We start from the raw sequence: 24,852 nt of genomic DNA, 5'->3' as shown, positions 1-24,852 counted from the left end.
TTTATGGCATTTAGAACAAGAAACCATAAACTACCAATAGAAATAGGGAGATGGAATAGTACCCCAATTAATGACAGAAAATGCACTTTATGTAATGAAAACCAAACTGGAGATGAGTTCCACTATGTGCTTGAATGTAATTACCTTAATGAAACAAGACAAAAACACATTAAAAGATATTATCACCAACACCCAAATACCCTCAAGTTAAAACATTCCATAAGTTCAACCCCTGTACCTGCCATAGGCCATTCTTAATATTCTACAGCTATTTTTAGAATTTGAACCAGAACGAGGCATAACTGGCAAGCTGATAAGCCAGTATAAGCTGTAAGAAAGCATGAGTGCATACAGTGAAATTGACTTATCTTTGGTTCCTGAAATTAATTTCTCATTTGTAGAGTTATATATTAAACAAAACAAAGGTTCATCAGGACAGAAATCACTAAATAAAGGATTCAAGTATTTTTGTGAGGGATACATTCATGATTTAAGAGGTGAGTAAGAGTAAAGATTTTTTTACTTTCGGTTTCAATTTTTCAGTCATTAACATAGTTTCTAACATAATATCTGGTTTATATATAAATCTGCCTGTCTTGCTTATATAATCTTAGTTGTTCTGTTTATTTACGAAATCTTGGTGCTAACATAAAGGTAATTGCAAATTGATTCTTACTGATAAACCGCTAATTGCCCATGGAGAATCTTTATCAGATGTGTATTGGGCAGATTTTATCAATGTGTATTGACTCAATAGTAAAGATCTTATACCGTAGTATCTGAAATAAACTAATTCCTAGCCAAACTCTGTTGATACATGTACTTTATGAATTTTATATCTGTACTTTCAGTACAATCAGGAGATTATGGTTGTGCAATATATGGAAAATGCCATCGGTCACAGAGAAAGAATGAGAAACCCCATCAGCTGAAGGTATATGTTATTACATATTTGTAATAGGACATAATAACAGTAATATGAATTGATGATAATCAATACATTTAATTATGAATGTAATGATCATTAACAATTATTAACGATGATAAAATATTTTGATATGTTTACTTTATTTCATATTGCTCTTTCAGGTTGTGATGAAAGATTGCAATGAAGAAATCAGCATAACTTATGCTAACTGCACATGTCCAATTGGTGTGTCTGGATCATGTGGCCATGTGACCGGGACATTGTACCAGATTGCCAAGTTTAAGCATTTGAAGCAAAGAGTAATACCAGCAGATGCAGCTAGTACATCACTTCCACAAACTTGGCATGCACCACGAGGCCAGAAGATTGATGGTACAACAGTTGACAATCTAGAAGTTCGTGGTTATTCAAAAGCAGAATTAAGAGATATTCCTGGACGTTCAATTCAGTCCACTTTGTATGATCCATTACGTAGTGATATAAAGTGGAATGAACATTATGAACAACTTAAAAGAGAAGCTCCTGAAATGTTAATGCTAGATGTTATCAAACACATTCCCAAAATGGTGCCAGTAGTATAAAAGTGGGGGGGGGGGAAATCACCACCTAGGTGGTTCTTGCCCTTTGGGTTACTGCGCATGCGTGAAAGGGGAGATAAACGTGAAAATATGTTCAATGACCTCCTGGGGGGCCACTAGAACCAAAAACAGGTCTTAACTCCATTGGCACCAAAAATTCCTGAAAGTCTGAGAGTACCTCAGAATCAGTCGCAGACCTCTAAAATGGACTCTACAGGGTCGCTAGAAGTCAAAACTACAATTATCTGCATTGGCACCAAAATTTCCTGAAAGTCTGCGAGTGTCTCAGAATCAATCGCAGACCACTGAAATGGAGTCTTGAGAGTCCCTAGAAGTCAAAAATACAATTATCTGCATTGGCACCAAAAATTCCTGAAAGTCTGAGAGTACCTCAGAAACAGTCGCAGACCACTAAAATGGACTCTACAGGGTCCCTAGATGTCAAAAATATCATTATCTGCATTGGCACCAAAATTTCCTGAAAGTCTGCGAGTACCTCAGAATCAGTCGCAGACCTGTTAAAATAGACTCGGGAAGGTTCCTAGGGCTCAAAATGTCATAATCATGGAACCAGTCTTAACCTCATTGACATCAAGAATCCTGAATGTCTGCGAGAATGCAACCAAACTATTCTATAACTTTAATTGTTTTACCAAGCATATCAAATTTTAAAATATTCTATTGACAAATCCCTATAATTATATTCATATTTTTTTTTGACATTACAAGTTTGTTTTTCACCAAGCTTATTAAATCTTAAAATATTCTAATTACCTGGAGTACACCATTTTTAATAAGGGGTGTGAAATAAACCCTAGTTTACCACATTCAACACGAAATTTTACCTAATACCAGTACTCCCCACCCCACCCCATCCAAACACACACACACACTTATATCAATATTGCGACCACCAATATAAAGGTTCAAAATAACGGTCAAATGAGAACGTAAAAATAAATTCAACAAGGAATATAGCTTAATTGTTTTTATTGATACAATATGTTTACCATTAACATGCAACAGTATGAAAAGTTACATACATTTTTTTTTACAATTTATTGGCTAAGCATAAAATCTTCTAAAGTAAGATTTATTGTATAGTTATATAATAAGAGTATTTTTTTAAGTCATGTAACGTCCATCCAGCATTTTATAACAGTGCACTAGTTCTATTGCATATATTTATATCTACATACAAATGTATATCATTCACTTTGTTGTCTCACGATTTAAAACGACAGCGTCTATTTATCCATTTTTTTCCAGATTAATTTATAAACAGAAATGAACACTTGTAATCATTTTTCTTTTTACATTAAAAAAGGTTATTTCCAGAACTGCTCGTCTGATCAAGTGTAAGTATATGTAATGGGATTTTACACTATCATTCTATGTCTTCCTCTTGCTCCATGTCATCCTCTCCTTCCAACTCTGGATTGTCATAGGAAGTTAAGACCTTGTCAAACAGAAACCTCCTCTTAAGTATGCCGTATTTCAAAGCTTCCTCTTCGTCGTAACCATCCGCATCAATCAGCCGATTGACTGTCTTTTTAATAGATTTGTAAATGGGATCCTTTTTCATAGCATCGAACCAAATCAATTTACTGCCAAAAGTGTTCATCATTGCTTCTCTGTACGTTGTTCTCATATTCCTAAAAACCCTTTCCTTGGCTTCACTATCACTGATGTCCGTTTCTTCCTCCATTAGCTCTTTAACCTTAGAGTCATACTGCGACTGGCACTTTTGAAACACTTCATCTACAACGTCATCCCAAGGATCGATCGTCAAAGACTCCTCTGAGGCTATAGATGAATCATCATCGTCGTTACTATGATTTGAATCAGTGTCATCTACGGGTCCAAAAATATCCTCTTTTACTGGTATGTCCGACATAGCGTCTTCAATTGAGTCGATGTCTGAGTGCGCAGACTTTTTATGACGTAACATATTATACTTTCTCCCAAACGTTTTCAAACAAATATCGCAATGAAACATCGTCCTCAACGTTTTAAACTAAAATGAGGAGGAGTGAGGTAGCATTTAAGTTTATACTTGTCCTATAATTACGATGTTGTCCTGTTCACCCGTGTTCTCTGTCTTGTTTCTTCCAGTCGATGGCACTTGCTGTCTAGATTTCTTATTCTTCGTTGTTTTATCATCAACTTTTGAATTCTGCCGTTTACGTTTTGCGCTAGTGAATTGTATTTCTTTCTGACCTATAATTGACACATCTTTTGGTTTAGCTTGACGCTCGAGCATGCTTTTAGCTATAGCTGTCATCTGTTCCGCTGGAAAGTACCATGCGTATGTACATTTCAGATCGCGGTGTTTTACTCCTTGGACGTCCAGTCATTTTACTTGTCCGCACCACGTTATCAAATATATCCGCCTTTTCTAAAAGTCTCTTATCTTTTCTTTCGTTACTCCTCGCAGATTTATGAAATATGTCCATATTTTTGAATTCGCGTCTTAACACTTTGAGTACCCAAACATATACAAAATTGACAAGCTTTACAGATTCCCCTTTTAATTACTATATTTTAAAAGTTCAGTCAGCAAGCTTGATTGGTTGGGGCCATTTCAAAAATTCTTTCACTACTTTCGGCTTTCTTTTTCCCCCCTGTTGCACTGATGTCACTCCTCACATCCTATGTCCCCCCCTTTCCTTGCACCCTCACATCCCCCATGCCCCTCCTCAATACTCATGCCCCTCCTCAATCCCCCATGTCCTCTCAATCCCCCATGTCATCCTTTTCCCCATTACTCCAATACCATCCTCTCAAACCCCCATTTTCTCCCTTTTTTTTCCATGTATTTTCCCCCCATTCCCTTTTCCCCTTCCCCATATCACTCTCCGTTCCCCAAGCCCCTCCCCCTTTCCTAGTACTCCCCTTCCCCCATTGTACGCCACTACAAAGATCTACAAACAAGTTATTGTAAAATAGGCCTTACATAAAGGAAGGAATGACATGAGGAAAGGGAGGAGTGACGTGAGGAAAGGGAGGAGTGGCTTGAGGAACGGGAGGAGTGATATGAGGAACGGGAGAAGTGACATGAGGGGAATGAGGAGTGACATGAGGAAAGAAAGGAGTAACATGAGGGATATGAGGAGTGGCATGAGTGATGTGAGGAGTGACATGAGGAAAGGGAGGAGTGACATGAGGGATGTGAGGAGTGACATGAGGGATGTGAGGAGTGGCATGAGTGATGTGAGGAGTGGCATGAGGGATGTGAGGAGTGACATGAGGAAAGGGAGGAGTGACATGAGGGATGTGAGGAGTGACATCAGTGCAAACAGGAGGGAAAAGAGAAGCCGAAAGTAGTGAAAGAATGTGTTTGAAATGGACCCTAACCAATCAGAGCATTGCTGACTGACACATGTTAAAAGTATAGCTAATTAAAAGGGAATCTGTAATAGCTTGTCAAGTTCAGTATATGCTTGGTACTCAAAGTGTTAAGACGCGAATTCAAAAATATGGACATATTTCATAAATCTGCGAGGAGTAACGAAAGAAAAGATAAGAGACTTTTAGAAAAGGCGGATATATTTGATAACGTGGTGCGGACAAGTAAAATGACTGGACGTCCAAGGAGTAAAACACCGCGATCTGAAATGTACATACGCATGGTACTTCCAGCGGAACAGATGACAGCTATAGCTAAAAGCATGCTCGAGCGTCAAGCTAAACCAAAAGATGTGTCAATTATAGGTCAGAAAGAAATACAATTCACTAGCGCAAAACGTAAACGGCAGAATTCAAAAGTTGATGATAAAACAACGAAGAATAAGAAATCTAGACAGCAAGTGCCATCGACTGGAAGAAACAAGACAGAGAACACGGGTGAACAGGACAACATCGTAATTATAGGACAAGTATAAACTTAAATGCTACCTCACTCCTCCTCATTTTAGTTTAAGACGTTGAGGACGATGTTTCATTGCGATATTTGTTTGAAAACGTTTGGGAGAAAGTATAATATGTTACGTCATAAAAAGTCTGCGCACTCAGACATCGACTCAATTGAAGACGCTATGTCGGACATACCAGTAAAAGAGGATATTTTTGGACCCGTAGATGACACTGATTCAAATCATAGTAACGACGATGATGATTCATCTATAGCCTCAGAGGAGTCTTTGACGATCGATCCTTGGGATGACGTTGTAGATGAAGTGTTTCAAAAGTGCCAGTCGCAGTATGACTCTAAGGTTAAAGAGCTAATGGAGGAAGAAACGGACATCAGTGATAGTGAAGCCAAGGAAAGGGTTTTTAGGAATATGAGAACAACGTACAGAGAAGCAATGATGAACACTTTTGGCAGTAAATTGATTTGGTTCGATGCTATGAAAAAGGATCCCATTTACAAATCTATTAAAAAGACAGTCAATCGGCTGATTGATGCGGATGGTTACGACGAAGAGGAAGCTTTGAAATACGGCATACTTAAGAGGAGGTTTCTGTTTGACAAGGTCTTAACTTCCTATGACAATCCAGAGTTGGAAGGAGAGGATGACATGGAGCAAGAGGAAGACATAGAATGATAGTGTAAAATCCCATTACATATACTTACACTTGATCAGACGAGCAGTTCTGGAAATAACCTTTTTTAATGTAAAAAGAAAAATGATTACAAGTGTTCATTTCTGTTTATAAATTAATCTGGAAAAAAATGGATAAATAGACGCTGTCGTTTTTAAATCGTGAGACAACAAAGTGAATGATATACATTTGTATGTAGATATAAATATATGCAATAGAACTAGTGCACTGTTATAAATGCTGGATGGACGTTACATGACTTAAAAAAATACTCTTATTATATAACTATACAATAAATCTTACTTTAGAAGATTTTATGCTTAGCCAATAAATTGTAAAAAAAATGTATGTAACTTTTCATACTGTTGCATGTTAATGGTAAACATATTGTATCAATAAAAACAATTAAGCTATATTCCTTGTTGAATTTATTTTTACGTTCTCATTTGACCGTTATTTTGAACCTTTATATTGGTGGTCGCAATATTGATATAAGTGTGTGTGTGTGTTTGGATGGGGTGGGGTGGGGAGTACTGGTATTAGGTAAAATTTCGTGTTGAATGTGGTAAACTAGGGTTTATTTGACACCCCTTATTAAAAATGGTGTACTCCAGGTAATTAGAATATTTTAAGATTTAATAAGCTTGGTGAAAAACAAACTTGTAATGTCAAAAAAAAATATGAATATAATTATAGGGATTTGTCAATAGAATATTTTAAAATTTGATATGCTTGGTAAAACAATTAAAGTTATAGAATAGTTTGGTTGCATTCTCGCAGACATTCAGGATTCTTGATGTCAATGAGGTTAAGACTGGTTCCATGATTATGACATTTTGAGCTCTAGGAACCTTCCCGAGTCTATTTTAACTGGTCTGCGACTGATTCTGAGGTACTCGCAGACTTTCAGGAAATTTTGGTGCCAATGCAGATAATGATATTTTTGACTTCTAGGGACTCTCAAGACTCCATTTCAGTGGTCTGCGACTGTTTCTGACGCTCTCGCAGACTTTCAGGAATTTTTGGTGCCAATGCAGATAATTGTATTTTTGACTTCTAGGGACTCTCAAGACTCCATTTCAGTGGTCTGCGATTGATTCTGAGACACTCGCAGACTTTCAGGAAATTTTGGTGCCAATGCAGATAATTGTAGTTTTGACTTCTAGCGACCCTGTAGAGTCCATTTTAGAGGTCTGCGACTGATTCTGAGGTACTCTCAGACTTTCAGGAATTTTTGGTGCCAATGGAGTTAAGACCTGTTTTTGGTTCTAGTGGCCCCCCAGGAGGTCATTGAACATATTTTCACGTTTATCTCCCCTTTCACGCATGCGCAGTAACCCAAAGGGCAAGAACCACCTAGGTGGTGATTTCCCCCCCCCCCACTTTTATACTACTGGTGCCATCAAAATTTGGCCTTGTGCCTGCAGGATCTGTATTAAGCTATCAACAGAGACTAGATGATAATATCGTTTTAAATATTTATGATGGTGTTTCTTTTCCAGACTTACCAGTAAATAATGTGATGGAAAATTGTTACCAAACAGTTTTGACATCAAACCAAACATTAAAATTAGAAAGTCTGAAATTATCACAACATAACATCACAAAATTTGAAATTTCTACAAGACTTCAAAATCGTAGCTCCCTCTGGTATAAACTTCGACGGGATAGGGTGACAGCATCAAACATTGGTGATATATTCAAACGTAAAAAGAATGAAAGTACTTTGGTGAAAAGATTGAAAAGTACTCGGCATGTTACAACTGCCGCAATGAGACAAGGCATTGCTTTAGAACCTACAGCAGCAAATGAATATGCTAAGAAAAATGATAATCAAATTAACTTATATCCATGCGGACTTATTATTTGTCCCAAATCACCATGGCTTGCGGCAAGTCCAGACAGAAAAGTTTATAATCCACAACGATTCCCACCATTTGGACTTTTGGAAATAAAATGCCCACAAGTTTCATCTGTTATTGAATGTAAATATCTAATTGGAAATGATGCAGGACAATTGAAGCTGAAACGAAATCATAATTACTACTACCAAATATTAACACAGCTGGCCGTGTCTGGATTAGACTGGTGCGATTTATTTGTTTGGTGCACAGGGGATAGTCACCAGGAAACAATATACTTAAACCGTGATATATGGAACAGTGTGAAAAATAAAATTGACATGTTTTATTTTGATCACTTTATTTGAAATCAATTGATGTATTTATTTCAAAATTTTAATAAAGACTAAACATAAATATTTCATTTAAATATTGTTTTTATTATTCTTTTATATTTTTTCAAATTCCAATACATGATAAAACATATAATATCATTTCTACATTATACAAAGTAGAAGTAGTTTTCCTATAAACTTGTTTCTGTATATCCAACTAATTGGCCCTGAACCCTAAGAAACACTATTTCATTTTGTCCATGATTGTACTATTGGTCCTTTAAAATTAGCAAGTATACACGCTACTGTCCATAACTGGTTGACAGAACCAGCAAGAGATAATGGAATAGGTGTGTCAAACAGGTGATACTCCTTAATTCTACGGTTAATTCTTTCTATATGAATTCTAAGTTTGGCTATTTGCTCAGTCTCTTTCACTTCTTCTAGTGTAAATTTGCCTTTATTTTTTAAAAATACTGGTATATTCAATGTCACCCCCCTTTCTGAAAGTATCTTTCTCAATGTGAATCCTTTGTCAGCCATCACATCATCTCCATTTTCCAGAAGTTCAAGGAGACCAGAAAGTTTAGTGATCTCAACATCTGACATGCATCCAGTATATAATGGTGACACAAATGTTATAAGCCCATGGGGTGCTACACCAAGCAAACATTTAAATGTGCATGACCCTTTGTAATTTGAATACATCTGAGAATTTAAAACAAGAGATGAAGGCTGCTGAGTCTTAATTTCCGTACAATCTATCACAACTCTTGTTTTTGGATACAGTACTTTAAAACACTCGGGCATGCATTCATCAATAGCTTCCCGAGACATCCAAAGTGGTATCCTGCCCAAAACCATATACAGAAAGTTAACCCATGTTATTATTTTTCGGCTAACAGTCGATATAGAACAGTTGAATCTGACACCGAGGTCTTGTTCTAATAGACCTACCCTTAATCTGCATAAGAACATAAACAGTTCATCAATTAATAACATGTTCCGTTTTCTTCCAGCTAAACTAAATGTAGGTGTTCCCTGGTAATATGCACTGACCATAGTTTTTGCGTTTGGTTCAACGCAACGATAAAATAAATAAAAATGTTTGTAAGAAGTAAATCCTGTGTAAAACAGCATGAGTGAATCGTCTTTACTGAATCGCTCAATGCCAAATTTTTCTAAGCTCAGCTGAGCCTCAAGGTCTTGACATCTTTTTTTGGCCTCGACCAGTTCTAACCTCAGCCTTTTAATATCACTTTCCTCGTCTGTTTCTGAAGACACAGATGTAGATGGCAGGCAATCAGTGCTTGTTGTAATATCTTCCTCGTCTTCATTATGGACACTACTGAAAAATATATATTATACAAAAACCTATTACGTATTCAGTATGAATTCAAATGATTTTTTTATATAAGTGGTATACATTTATTAAACATAAATTAGCTTTATATGTGTATAATGATATGATAAAGATATCAGTTAAATCAATAAATTAACAATAAAAATAAATTACCTTTCAATGAGCATTTTCTTTGGTGAAAGAATTTTTCTTTTCAATGGTCTTCTTGGAGTTGTTTGTTCTACCCAATTAAAAACTGATGGAATAGAATCATTTTTCAGTCTCTTTCTTAGTGGTGTCCAGTTGTAATCCTCAGTTTTAAAATGTTTGGAACACACCACAGTAGATGCAGTTACCTAAAATATACAACATACATTTAAATTTAGGAATTATACGGTAACTATCAGTCAGCTTCCATTCTCTATTTGTAGCGTAAATTTAAATTGATAATAATTTACAGTAAAGTTTAAATTACTATTGATTTAACTGTTAGATTAAAAGAAAACAATTCTCCCACTATTACATTTATTTTACAAAATTTGTCTTTTTACACACAAAAAAATATTCAACTCATATATTGGTCAGAGTTTACAAAATATTATTTTTGGACACTTACCTTAAACAATGGCCCTTCATCCCTTCTTATCTTAGTTATCCATTGTTTTTTTAAATCTTTATCCTTTGGAATATGATGAAAATGAATTGTAGAATCATATCTACCATCAGAATTGCACATAGGCACACAACAATGATAATTAGAACGTTTCGTGTTAACACCAGACATCATGGCTATAAAGTGAGATAAGAGTGGTCAGTGTGTTTACATTCGTGCCAGTTAAGCCTCATTCTGATTCTGGAATTCCAGGTATGCATATAATTTGAGAAGGGTCTATTAAATAGCTCTTATGTTTTCGTTTCGATTAAGAGTTGTAAGCAAGATGGCAAGACAATTGAATTAAATAACAAATATGTACATTTTTGTCAATGTATTAAAGTGATGTTACATTTAATAACTCTTAATATTTTTTTTTTTTTTTTTCGATTAAGAGTTGTAAGTCCCATGGCAAATCATATAAATAACAAATATGTATGTATATGTTTGCCAATATAATTACAAGAAATGTAACCTGAATGTACAGTTAAAACTCATTTATGCTTATTTGCATAACTATGTATACAATATGCTGTGTTTTATTTACTTATTTTTGTTTACATGTCTTTATTTTGTTCTCACATATATGAGAACAAATTTTCAATTTAAATCATCATCATTATTATCATGTACATTTTGCAGTTATTTTTGTAAATACACATGTATATTGTTGCTCAATCCATAATATTTTATGTATAAACATGCAATGCCTCATGTTGTGTTTCAATTACTTATTTTTGTTTACATGTTTCAAATCTGCTTTTACATATATGAGTAATATAAATCAGTACTAAAGCATAAAAGACATATTATTCTGTAGAAAATGATTGTGACCAAATTGCAAAGCTGAACAATTTTTCAATTTAAATCATCATCATTATTATCATGTACATTTTTTTTTTCCAGTTATTTTTGTAAATACACATGTATATTGTTGTTCGTTCCACAATATTTTATATATAAAACATGCAATGCCTCGTGTCATAATAACGGCGTAACTATTATAGAAAAGTCACACCCCCTTTCTTCCTTTTCTCTGACAAAATGATAAATATGCATGTACAGTAAACTCACCTATCTCCAAAGTCTGTGAAACTCTCAAGCTTATTATGTATAAATCATGCTGGACAATGTATAAATCCATATTGAATAATAACTTTTTTCTTTTTGTTGGTACTTGTAACACAAAACACATGCATCTTTTACCCATTAAAATGTAAACACGAGCGTCTGCCCTAATAACACACTTACACCTGGCTAGACAAACAGGGAGTGACCCGTATCAAATCTTACATATGACGTAATTTTAACGGTAGATACTGACCAATCAGTAACTAGTAACACAAGTAAACTATGGAAGACCGATAAAGTCTTCTTTCCCTGTGGTCCGATTCCGCTCTGGACAAATTAAAAGAAATACTTTTCTTTTCCTTTTTTTTCTTTCAGAATTTACTAAGTAGTATAATTCTAGACTATATACTACCTCTGAAACTGATTTTCATATATATAGATCTAGTCATTATTATTATTATTACTTTCTCCTGTACTGTTTATTTTACGCATTTTTATTATGTAATAGATAGCTAACTATATTATACGATGGTTAACGTATATAATCTCATGATTTAAGTTGTCCTCTGAGATATTGCATGCTGTTCATCATTGTGACTTTGTCTGTTTTATTTATATAATGTTTTTGCTCCTGTATTTGTATATATGCAAACTGAGCTGATATCAATAAACGAAACGAAACGTTTGTGTTTGTAGGGCTGAAGGGCGCGACAATAGAGTAACAACAACTTAAAATAATAATTTACAATTAAAGAGTGACAATTATAGAAAATTAAGTGAAAACATAAAAGAAGGTAATAACTAAATATTTAAAAATGTTATATGTATAAATTATAGGGGTATTGAGTATGGGGGAATTTTCTGGAAGATAAGATATCCAGGATCATGATATTTCTTCAACAAGAACGCCTACTAAAAAAACCATTGACTTTATGTAAAAACCGAGGGAACGCGTTCAGGTTATGACTAAAAATGAGAATATTATATATTTTGTTATAATTTGACATCATATTCTTACAGAAAGCAAAAAAGGAAGAAAAAAAGTCTGATGTTAACCAGAATTGAATGATCCCGAAGCAAATTGATATGTCTGAATTGTTTAAGTGTTATAAAGATATTACAGGAAATATGAGAGAAGAAGTAGTTCTATTATTACGTTTAAAACACATGTGTCAATCTTAACGCAATAGCCAGTAAAACGATTGATTAGTTGGTCAATTTATAGGTCAAAATACGCACTAGTATTAACTACAAATTCAGCTTTTCCCAGCAAGAAGTTTTGATTGATGATCTTTTGGAGCAAATGTTACAACAGGAAATATTTTATATTCATATCCCACACGATTGAATCCAATTAACAGAGCTGAATTGTTAATGCTATTTGTGACATGCTTAACCTTTTTATTTTTTTTTAAATAATGACTACTTTAAAAACAGTAAAAAAGTTATGTCAATGGATTTAAGATTTGTAAGAAAGCCAAATCAAATTTTTTCTTTAAATGAATGCATTATTAGATTGGTTTATCTCCATTGTTGTTTCTTTTTATTGTCTATCATTATTAGTTTATATTCATTATCATTCATATTAAATCTTATTTATTCACCTGGATTCTTCTTTCGAAAATAACATAGTAAAGTTACAAAAAACTCCGTTAGATATATTTTGTGTTAACAATCACATAATTACGATAGGTATTAAATTTGAAGCACGAAACAATATAGATTGTTACAATTTGCGATTGATTTTGGACCACAATTACGAAATTAATAGTTAACAAATGCAGGATTTTGCCATTTTGAAGTTCTATAGGGACTCTTTTTAAAAAAAATGATAGTCTTGTCTGACTAACGTAAATATTACTATAAGTTGTAATATAGTAAGATAACATGAGAATGAGGCAGGTTGCTGTAGCATGTTAAATTTACGAAATAAAAGTCACCATTAAAATATTAAATCTGTACATGTTTACAATTTCGAAAATAAATCGTTGATTACAAGTTTATAAAGACCGGGTTATGTTATGATATCATCATTATTACATAAATTTATCAAATAAAAAACGAAATTTAATGTCAATTCCGCTCATTGTACAGCGAAGTGAAATGAATGTGTATAAACCTGAATAATTGTTCGTTATCACGAGTGCCAATTAATTAATACAAAACAAGAATGAATAGAAATAATATAAGAAAAACGTGCATGAGAAAATTTCCTTACACTTTGCCAAGTTTTCTTTCTATTCACTGATTTGGAAAATAAATGTTGACATGTCGAAAATGACATGCCACCTATTGTTCAGGGAACATGAATTATTAGAGAACCGACCTTTCTTGTATGTAACAAAGCAATAAATCATTGTTTAATTGAAGCCGCTCTCGAACAAGTAGAAATATTTGCACATACATATTTAGAAAAACAAAAAGAAAAAAAGAAAGTCAATTGATATTCATTTTTGTGGAAAAAATAATTGGATTTAAATTTTTTATATTTTTTTTGGCTTTCTTTTACAACACCGATTTAATAACACTTTTTTGAAAGCAACATTAAACACATGTGTATGCAAAATTGGTAGTAAGTTTGGAATTTTTCACATATTGTATTAAATGAAGGGCAATGGTTATGCGGTAAATGATGAATATATTTGAACATCTTAAAGAGAGCCAAGATAATTCTTTCGGCGCAGTTATAAATTATATGTTTCTGTCTGGTTAGACATAGCAAAGAGGAGATTGTTATATATAAACCGTTTCCAAACCATTACTGTTAACTAATAACCTTGAGTTCGAGTGTTACAACAAAATAGTTACATTATATTACGAATGATTGAATCCAATTTGCATGATATGTCTGCGTTGACGCCAATTGTTTCTATGTACCGCATTCTTGACACAGCAAAGAGGAGATTGTTATATATTATCCGTTTCCTAACCATTACTGCTAACAAATGGTCTTGAGATCGAGTGTTACAACAAAACATTTATATTTCGAATGATTCAATCCAAATTGCGTTCACGCCAATTTGTTTCTAAGTACAGATTTTTTCATTGAGAACACAATTCCTGTGTAAAACATATTTGACAACGTGAGAGATTTGACATGGTGAAAGGAAGTATTCAGTGAGATCAGATAGCTTATCATGTGTATGATGTATTATATGATATGAATTTTATTATCGAGGATCATAATTAGAGGACAATCTTACCATTACGTTATTGGTCTGTTTTTTAACCATCAACGATTTATGAATTATCTATACAGTATAATAATATAATGCTACATGTGTGACCATGGTATTTTGGGATAAGAAATGTTTAATATTGCTCGTTCGTTTACTTATAACCCAGGACAAAAATCATATAGATTTATTGATGAGTCTCTTGTCTTTATATATTTCCTCTTTTATAGCATAATGATCTTGTGTTTAGCCTGAAAATGGAACGAAACGCGTATTCGGTGATTGACAATGAGAAAAGAAATAGAAGAAGACAAAGAAGTACAAAAATCAAAATTCGTTTATTTCCTTAAATTAAACTGTAACCTATTTTGTTCCGTAAACGAATTTAATTGATTCCCTTACATAACATATCATAGCTTATTGTTTGCCTTTTGTTTTGCAGGAATTCTATTAAGAAAAACAAATGAACTTCGATGAAAGTTTCCCTCTTTGGTTTATGCTGGCAGTATTTGATACCGAACGTAACCAATATTACAGGACAAGAGATTTGGACAATTCTGTATCAACTTGCAGTTAAGAAATCTAATGTTTGCACATTAAACTTTTTACAATGATAAATATAGTAGCAGCAGTAGCAGCAACTAAACAAAGAATCATGTATTCTTTGCTTGAACCTCAGTTACAAATCTTTGGATTGATATGAAAGAGTTTCTTAATGAATAAAACACGCTACACAAAAACCTTGCTTTACTTCAAAATTGTCAAACTTGCAGGGAACGGAACCATTTATTTAACTTTAATTTAACATCATTTCAAATAAAGACAAACGCGTGCTCTGTAAAAGAAAACAAGTGTTTGTATGTATATAAGAAAGAACAACAAAACCATCTATACATGTACTAGGTGAATGTATTTTCTATAGTTTTAATTAAAAATTATATTTGTTTTACCTTGAAAATATGTATCATAATCATATTGCTGCTGTAACCTGCTAATTTTCGGTAAAATGCTCGTCAGTGTTTAGGAGAGTTTCTGAGAACCTGAGAACATAGAGCATCTATTGATTTAAATACTTATTTCCATAAAGCTGATAGCATGTCATCAAAACAATTTAATAAATAACATTTTAGAATCATATTCATCCTTATCAATTTTGATGAGTCACCTTTTGGAAAACACACATCTATGAAGCCACTCCTGGTTATTTCTGATCTGAAAGAATAAATACAAAGTGTTGTTACTGTCGAAGTATTCCCTAAAATAAATCAAAGTATATGTTGGCTGTTTTGTATAAAATAGGGATTTCATTATGTAAACGTGTTACCAACTATGAAGGTTTGTGTTTGGGTGTTACTTGCACGATTTATAATCCTGATAAACAGAATAATGACACTGTAAGTATATATCTCCTTAACGAATTTGTACAAAAAAAACATAGCTGGAACACAAAGATTGTTACTGTATGAATACTAGAGGTCACTTTCTGATGTTCTTTCTATTGTGAATGTAAATTGTTTTATTCAGTTTGACCTTGTTTCTAGTTGTTTTATTGTTCACGAGAGAAGGGAAACAAATCATTGCCTGTACGGATATACCATGAAACACCAGAGTTTTTAATTACAAATTATTAACAAGATGAAGAAGAAGAAAAAACAGTTAATGTAAGTGTATGTTCATTAAAAACTTGTATGAAATTGCTTAATTTATAAATGATAAATAAAAGATGATGAAGATTGCATTTTAGAATTTTTAATAATTAATGTGATAATTGTTATTACCCAACAAATAACAAACTAAAATTACATAAAATATATAACTAGAGCATTTGCACGTATATACTTAGTACTATAGAAATACTACCATAACATAAACTAAAAAGAATGACACATTTCTTAGATCAAGGTTTAAATATTTATAGATTATGATTGTTTTTTTTACATATGTTTTTGAAAGGTACTTTAAAGCCCCAGTCACACTAGAGCTTACGACCAGTGAAGACCAGTTCACGATCACCAGTGACCTCTGGTCGCGGACAATCTTTAAAACGTCTTACGACGGTCATCGGTGATCTTTGGCAGTCGCAGGTTATCTTATTTAGGTCCCACGACCAATTTCAGTCGCAGAGAGGTTTTTGAGCTTGCACAAAAACCTCCTTGCGATCAAACAGGTCGCTAGTGATCTTATAAGGTCTTAAGGCTGTCGCACGATGGTCGTTCGGAAGTGCGACAATCTTACGACAGTCTTTACAAATTGCCACTAGTCACTGATAATCTTAAGTAGTCTTTAGTAATTGTGTGATGGTCGTACGACAAGTTGTAGGTGATCGCATGTTATGTCAAGGGTAGTCGTAAGTAATCCCAGGCAATCTTGAGACCATCGAACGTTTACTTATGACCTGTCGTACGATTGTCAATGATGACTTGTCTTACGATACTCGCAAACGTAAATTTATCTGTGCAAAAATGGTTTTGGTCGCAGACAATCGCCAATGATCGTCAGTTTTAAAAGTCGCCGGTGGTCGCAAGTAATCGTAAGCTCTAGTGTGACTGGGGTTTAAGAGAGCCGTGACATTATTCTGATAAAAGTTTCAACAAAGTTATCAAAAGCAGCATTACTATGAGACCACATATATCATCTGACATAGTAATCTGAACGACAGTAATAACAAGGAGTTAAAAAAAGAAGAAATTATATAGCTTTAAACATGTATTGAACAAAAAGTCAGTTCAGGACGCCAAATCAATTAAACAAGAAACCTTTTCCCAAAGATATACATTTGTTAGGAAGATAGGGTGATTTATTAATCTAAAGTGGGATATTCCTTCTTGTTTATCTTATCTAAATGAAGATGTACTAAACGTCGAGATAGTTTTGATCATCAGAAACAATAAGTATAATATCCAGAAACAGATTAAATCTGAATAACCTACAATTCTGGAGAAATTAGCCTTTTTTCAAAGAAGTATCTTATTCGTGATAAAGAAAATGTAAACGTTTGTATTTTCCTTTTATATACAAATTAAAGAAATAGAACGACTGTCTAAAAGCCATATATACACTTAGCCAGTAAAAAGGGCTCGCTGAGTTATCAAGTCTAATTGTCATTGTCTCTCATTTCTAAATAATAAATTGCATGAAATTAAATTACCATTTTTTTTTGTCAATATTATTATAACAAATAAGAGGATATTAACAAGTTTACAATAAAAAAGATCATAAAAAGAGTTAGTTTTTGAGACTTTTAAAGCACTATGTGTCTAAAGTGGCGGAAAATTTAACTTTTAACGATATTGTGGATTCTTTTTATTTTTTAAATTAAAGTTGGTTAAAAAATATTTTGTAACCGTAAACAATGCTTTCTACGGAATATCAAACATGAAGCCTAGACACGATGATCCAGACAAACCACGACGATACTTCAATTGCAGCATTTCAACATTAACAAAAGAAACAGACATTTGATTGATAAGCTGGAGATTGAATGTTGCAAAAACAAAGATTTGTAGAATTTCAATACAATTTGTTGTAAAGCTTATTAGTATTGTTTTATTTATCTTTTAAGTTAACGTTCGTGTAAAATAAATTTTCTATCGAACTAAATATAGAAAAAGTAAAAAGAGTGTTGTGCATTTAAATTGGTTCTGACGGTTGGGAACATTTGAAGATTTTATTGAAACTGATCATTTGTAATACATAATTAAAATGGATAACATTTTTAAAATATTGATGTAAATGTTGTGTTACGTATATGCTCTAAGAATGTGCGATGGTTGTGAGATAAATTCGAGGAATGTTGCAGTAAATCTTTTATTGTCTGATATCTGCACTTTATATTTACCGTTATTAGCTTTTAATGTAATATGAAAGTATAGTTCACAATAAACCCACAAAATACTCGTAACATGGCTTGCGTGCTGCCGAGTCAATTTTTTGACTTCAATTTTCAACAGCGTCCAGGAGTTACGCCATCCGGGACGAGATTAGATTATTTTCACATTAGTTGAACATAGCCACTTATGGTCATTATGTATGTGTTAGCATTTTAGGTGGTTGCATTGAGAAAGTGCAACGCTCATTTGACTTATGAATTACGTTTCCGTTGATTCACATTTGATGCCTGGCAACGTAAGTCTAATGGAGTTGTTTAAATTTATGTGCCTATTTCATGCGTTAAATATTTTAATAGAAATTACAGTGTCTCATGAAAAACTGTTGTTCTTCTAAAAAAATCTTTTGAACCCGTCTATTCAAAGCATTTCTACGATAAAATTAGTTCAGACAGACCACATATAACAGATAGATATATAAGTATGCTTCATTCGGTGCATATGCAATATGCATAATCTATACATTCATACAAACTTACGGTAAAATAGGTTCATACTTCAAAATTAATGAAAACATCACAGCCCGGTTTAGTGACAAGTTGGGGATACGTTTTCGTGGTTTTAATACAGTAAGTGCCCTTGGTGATATTTTAGGATTTTCAAATTTTATATTTTAGTCTTTTGTTCATCGGTGAAATATCTTTATTATGAACATTTTCATAACCAATGTTATATTTGAGACATTATTTCAGATATCTAGAGAGCAAGTTAATGTGTGTTTTAATGTCAATTACAGAGCAGCAATAGCATCTTAATCGTTACATTATGCAAAACTGTGAGACAATGTTCAACTTTGTCTAAAATTAAGGAGATCATACATATATTTGATATAATTGCATATCAAAAAGACATTAATTTTGCAGAATTGGCATAAAGACAATTACAATTTTGGAAGAAAACTGTGAGTTTGCAGATCCAGGAGAAATTAAATATGTCTAGAGGAATAAATATTATGATATATATTTGATAAGTTAGAAATTAAACATTACTGTTTTGTAAATCCAAATTTCAAATGTTGAAATAAATGGTGTTTTTAAAATACAAACAGTCTATTTAATTTTTTTAATGATTTGCCCTAGCCACAAATTAACAAATGATCATTAAACACAGTTTAAGGTTTTTAGTTTTCGTCTTTAAAATGCTAGAATTTGTATTTTTCTAAAGCTTTATATTGTAAGTATCCTATAACAGTTTTAAGATAGTGACTTATTGGTCACACATCTGATCTATCTTTTGATAAGCACGTGTTTGTATTTCACAGGTAGAAAAACAATTATTCCCGAGGCTTTATATGCATAAAAGAAATAATTTTAGTGAACATTTCTTTTTAGGGTTCACACATTGTCCAGACTTTTTAGTTCTCAACAGCAAGTGTCAAGTGCTGTGTGGCAGCTGTAAAAAGATGTCCCGCATATCACGTAGGTGTTGTTTTATTGCTCTGGATCTTCGGGATGATGTTTCCAACACTTTTAAGTGTTGAAAATTGAGTAGCGCTCAAGCCGGTGAAGGTTGTTGTACTTTTGCATCAACCCTCATGTAAAAGAAACTTTATTTCTGATGTTAACCAGAATTTGATAAAACCGAAGCAAACCGATATGTTTGAATGGTTTAATTGGTCTTATGATTTTGCAGGAAATATGAAAAAATTACTGCAGTTAAGAGGTTCTATAAATAACATTTGATATCGCAATATCCAGTCTAAAAGATTGATTTCTTTAGGTCGGCATAACGCACCCGCATTTACTTCTATTCAGCTTTTCCCAGCAAGTAGTTTTGATTTATGAGCAAGTGTTACATCAGGAAATATTTTATATTGACTCCATATTGGTAAATATGCTCGACGCCAAATTTATCTTTTAAACTTTATTTGTAAATGCCGTATTTATTAATACGTTTCATCATTACTTAAAGGTCATTATTAAAACATTGAAAACTTTAACAGTTAAGATGTTATGAAAAAATAATTTATGATTTTAAGAAGGACAAATCTTTCTTTGATTTAAATACATTTAATATGTGTTTACTACATCTATGACGGTTTATTTTATTTTATGCCATTATTCATTGTTGTACGATAATGCTAAAGCAATATATTTATTATTCAGTCAAATTTGAATTAATTTATATTTATTATCATTCATATTGAATTCAAATTAAATACAATGATATTTCTTTCAAGCATAATACAGTAAAAATACAACGTTTATTTGATATAATTTATGTAAACATACACGCAACTCTATATGATTTGAAGTACAGCATAATACATATTAATAAAAAGGTCCTATTCAAATTATCATGTTACTTTGGCAATACATCCAGGACTTCATAGGCAAACCATTCATAGTTTTTGTAGTTTTAACTTAAGAAACATAGATGAACAGGAAAGACTTTAAAGCTCAGCTCAAAGGAGAAACAGCGTCATAGTTTTTGTTTAAACTTGGACACACGACAGGCTGTTGGATTTTTTTTGCAGTTGTGAAATTCTATATTGATTCTTTGTTTGTGTATTGATAGCCTTGCCTGACTGTCGTTCATAGTTTTAAAAGGTCTAATGTCTAACGACGATTATATCAAGAATGAAGCAGGATGTAGCATGCTATATTGACCAACTCAAAGTCAATGTCATTTAAAAAAAAAAAAACATTTACATTGTACACGATTATAAACTAAATCGCTCATTAACAGTTTGTTATAAACAATGTTCATATCAATAAAACAAAACATATAAAAAGAATTTAAGACAATTGGACATTGCCATGTTTTCTTTTTTTTACTGTTTTGGAAAATAAATGACATGTCGAAAAATGACATGCCAATTATTGTTCAGGGAAAATAAAATATTAGAGAACCGTAATGTTGCGTACCATTACACCGCTTAAGAAAACACATTTTTGAAAAGAGGCATGAACACATTTGTATGCACCATTGGTAGTAAAGTTTGAGATTTTTACACATTTTCTTTGAAATGAAGGGCAATGATAATAGGCTAAAATGATCAATATTATTTGAGGATGTATTTGAACACCTTTAGGATAGCTATGGCAATTTTTATGTTTTTCTTTATTTCTGTATGGTTTAACATAGCGAAGGGGAGGTTGTTATATATAACCGTTTCCGAATTATTCCTGTTAACAAAAAGTTTTATGTTCGAGTGTTAGAGCAAAACAATTATCTTTCGAATGACTGAATCCATTGCATGAACCTTGACGCCAAATTGTTTCTTTGCACTGTGTCTTTTTTAACACAATTCATGTAAAAATATACATTTGAAACCTAGCGTTGGAATGTGAGAGATTTGACAAGGTGAGGAAGATTTTTCAGGTAGATTTAGTAGCTTAACATGCGTATGACGTACATTTATACGGGTGCATTGTCTTAGGGGACATTCTTACGGTAACCTTATTAGCCTGTTGATTTCTTTCTATCAGATAATTTTTGAATAACTTATTCGATATAATTATATTGTGCTACATATTTGATCTGTGATAATTTTGGATAATAAATGGCATGCATATTCTATGAAAACATTTAAATTCGGTGTGTCTTTGTTAAAGAAATGAAATGTATGATGGTCCGAAGATTTTCCAATACATGTATACATGTTGTTTTTTTTTTAATTTAAAGAGATTTATCATTTTGTCTCTAAATAATGATCAGAAAATATTAAATTAATATTGGAGAAATAAATGATGATCAAGAATGAAATTGTGCATTCCACACCGTTAAGATTTTTTTTACTGCGAATTGATTCAAAATATTATTAAAGTTCTCAGAGGCTGAAGAAATCCAATTAATTTATTCAAAGAAAAACTTGCGTATAGTCCATGTCTGGAATTGTGAGAATAAAACAACATGTACAATGTCCTATGATATATCATTTCCGTTGAAAATTGAAATTAAATTTGTACAAATTGCATAAATGTGAGCAACACTTCCGAAGCTAACGTTATTTTAATGATCATAGGTCACTTTCACTTTGTCTGGATTGTTGTTTTTAATACGATAGATTTTTAAGAGTTCCATACATATAATTTAGAACTGTTTCTCAAAATCAATTTTTTTTTCTCAAAATAAAATGTGTTTACAAGAAGTGTTTAATGATAAAAACAACACACACAAAAAAAAAACAAAAAAACAAAAAACGAAACACTGTCGTATTTCATCTTCTTAAGCATGACTAGAATCGTTAACAAATATACTTTACCCTCAAAGAACATTGTATATGATCGCAATCAAATTGTCCGCGAACACTTAAGTCAAATGTTCGCATTCAGTCTGAAATTAAAACGTGTCTATGTGTGTAATGTTAATATTTGCACAAAAGTAATTAACTGAGCGCTGAGTGCTCCCACCCTGGGCGTATTTTATTTGTTTCGACGCCAATACAGTACATTATGAAAAAAAATAGTTTAAGAAAAAGAAACAGGTTCTACTGAGATATATTACAAATGACAACATAACGTCACACTTCAAAGCATTAGCTAAAACAATTTTCAATATAAACGTTTTGTAATACTTTGAGGCACAAACGTGTAAGTAATATTTGCCGCAAAATTATTTGTTTTTGGACAATTAAAATCCTGGTTTTGATTCATGACTGTTCTAGAAATTCATATGGCATAAATAATTGCAGATTCAGTAAATGAAGTTGTTAATGGGGTAAAATTGGATTAGAAATACATTTTGTTACCGAAGAAACTAATAAGTAGCGATCTCTTTTGTCATAAAGTATGCACGGATACTAAACAAAATCGTGCCGAGGCAAACCTCTAAATATTCAGCATAAGGCTCTTTGGTAATCTTTGTAAACAAAAATCTCATCTTTATTCGTTATGTGTAGAAATATAAATACTAAACATGCTGAAATGTATATACATCGCAATACAATGGAAACCTATATTGATTAATTTCGCACACATTGGCTTTTCTCCAAGTCAAACAGTTTCAGATGAACATATAAGGCATAAATCTGAACAAAAATAATTTGCATTATACGTTCAGATAATCTATTCATTTGTTTTTATTTACGTTTTAAGACAAGAACGGCCGACTGTTCAACCATGTTAATCTTCCAACATGATATTTTGTTCATCACCGGAGCTTTTTTATTATTATGTCTGTCTTATATACATGAATTTTTGAAATACATCAGTGGGGACTTAAGTAAAGTACTTTTCAACGTTTGCTTTCAAATCGGTTTAGACTGTTGTAGAGCCTTTTTATCTTTCCTTAAGTGTTGGTGCAATTTGAAACGATTGTGCAAACAATGCAGTTTTTAATGTTGATGAGGGTTAATTAATTCAACTTCATGAAAAAAAGAATAATTTACGGATATATTATTACCCTGTATTTGACACATTCGAGAAAATAAGTAAAGAGTCTTACCGAAATTAACATAACAGAAAAGATAGGTTTTAAAATTTAAAGCAGCATACCTCCAAATGTTGGCTTGTATTCATGAATGTTTTTTTAAATGTGTTCAAAAGTAAGTTATTATTAACAAAAAGTAATTTTCACATTGCAATTGGCGATTACAATCGACGTAATTTACTATAAATAGGTCAGTCAAACTAGCCCTTACTGCTTTGTCACGCAGTAGAAATAACGTGATAAGCATTGCCGAATGTTTGCAAGAAAACGTATCCGTCAAAAAAGTAATGTCAATTTTAAGTATTAACTGAATAATGTATAACTGTAAAAAGGTATTTTAAACAAAACAATACAGTACTAATTGAAATGGGTTTTGTATTGTGCTTGGAATGACAAGGAAATATCAGCTATACAAATGATTACTATAATCATTATGATATCGAATTTTGGTTGTGCACATATATAGTAAATTTTCCCAGACGACATGGCGTTCTTTGAACATAGTTGTCTCAATTACCTTGTCTTAATCAAATAATACCTGTTTTTGAAATTAAACTATGCTTTATTTTGAATGAATATTAGTAAGATTAATTTAAAATGTTTGCCAGAAATATGTTTGCATGTGATCTGATTAGTGTCATAGTAATCCGATTATTTTCCTTACTGAAATTATGAATTAATAATTAACGTTAGATCTAAAATTCGAATTAATAAGAATAAAATAACTGCATATTATTAATAACAGTAATTTAATAATATTTTACCACGTTGTAGTAATTAAGGGTAATGAACTTTTATTATACAAAGAACTTTTTTTTGTTAATCTGAATCCGTGTCTGTGACGACAATCTTAAAGCCATTGATGTACGGAAACAACTAGTGATCATACAATTGAACAAACTTTAATCCATGCTGTTACATGTATCTATAATGATTTTCTTTCTTGATTTAATGATAATTTCAAGGAATGATATATGTATATTCTACACTTAACGAAACTTATAAGTACTCCGATTTCAAACTTGCAGGAAAACTCCGGTTTTCAAAATATATACCAAATCAATGTTGAAAATGTGTACTGACTCTACTTTCCGACTGCATGAATGATTTTAAAACAAAATCAA

The 24,852-nt window shown here is 32.4% G+C and overlaps 2 protein-coding genes across 2 annotated transcripts; one reads left to right on the top strand and one right to left on the bottom strand.

Moving 5' to 3' along the window:
• The first annotated feature begins 249 nt into the window (after nt 1-249).
• On the top strand, nt 250-1,509 carry LOC132756730 (uncharacterized). The gene is made up of 3 exons (XM_060747865.1): nt 250-497; nt 852-934; nt 1,090-1,509. Exons 1-3 carry the CDS (start codon nt 341-343, stop codon nt 1,507-1,509), a joined length of 660 nt encoding a protein of 219 aa, XP_060603848.1. The 5' UTR covers nt 250-340.
• A 6,967-nt stretch (nt 1,510-8,476) lies between these two features.
• On the bottom strand, nt 8,477-10,461 carry LOC132756756 (uncharacterized). Its single transcript, XM_060747896.1, has 3 exons — nt 10,186-10,461; nt 9,744-9,925; nt 8,477-9,575 (listed from the first exon to the last, which is right to left on the bottom strand). Exons 1-3 carry the CDS (start codon nt 10,354-10,356, stop codon nt 8,477-8,479), a joined length of 1,452 nt encoding a protein of 483 aa, XP_060603879.1. The 5' UTR covers nt 10,357-10,461.
• Between the last annotated feature and the right edge of the window lie 14,391 nt (nt 10,462-24,852).

This window comes from Ruditapes philippinarum, unplaced genomic scaffold (genome assembly GCF_026571515.1).
Source record: "Ruditapes philippinarum isolate M1 unplaced genomic scaffold, ASM2657151v2 ctg4173_1_1_1_1, whole genome shotgun sequence".
NCBI classification, from domain to species: domain Eukaryota; kingdom Metazoa; phylum Mollusca; class Bivalvia; order Venerida; family Veneridae; genus Ruditapes; species Ruditapes philippinarum.
The sequence above is the reverse complement of the archived record's forward strand: the minus strand, read 5'-3'. Positions and strand labels throughout refer to the sequence as shown.

Coding starts and splice junctions, on each gene's coding strand:
- LOC132756730 (XM_060747865.1), top strand. CDS start 341: ATGAGTGCATACAGTGAAATTGACTTATCTTTGGTTCCTGAAATTAAT. Junction 498..851: donor ATACATTCATGATTTAAGAG/GTGAGTAAGAGT, acceptor CTGTACTTTCAG/TACAATCAGGAGATTATGGT. Junction 935..1,089: donor AGAAACCCCATCAGCTGAAG/GTATATGTTATT, acceptor TTGCTCTTTCAG/GTTGTGATGAAAGATTGCAA.
- LOC132756756 (XM_060747896.1), bottom strand. CDS start 10,356: ATGATGTCTGGTGTTAACACGAAACGTTCTAATTATCATTGTTGTGTG. Junction 9,926..10,185: donor ATGAAGGGCCATTGTTTAAG/GTAAGTGTCCAA, acceptor TGTATATTTTAG/GTAACTGCATCTACTGTGGT. Junction 9,576..9,743: donor AAGAAAATGCTCATTGAAAG/GTAATTTATTTT, acceptor TATATTTTTCAG/TAGTGTCCATAATGAAGACG.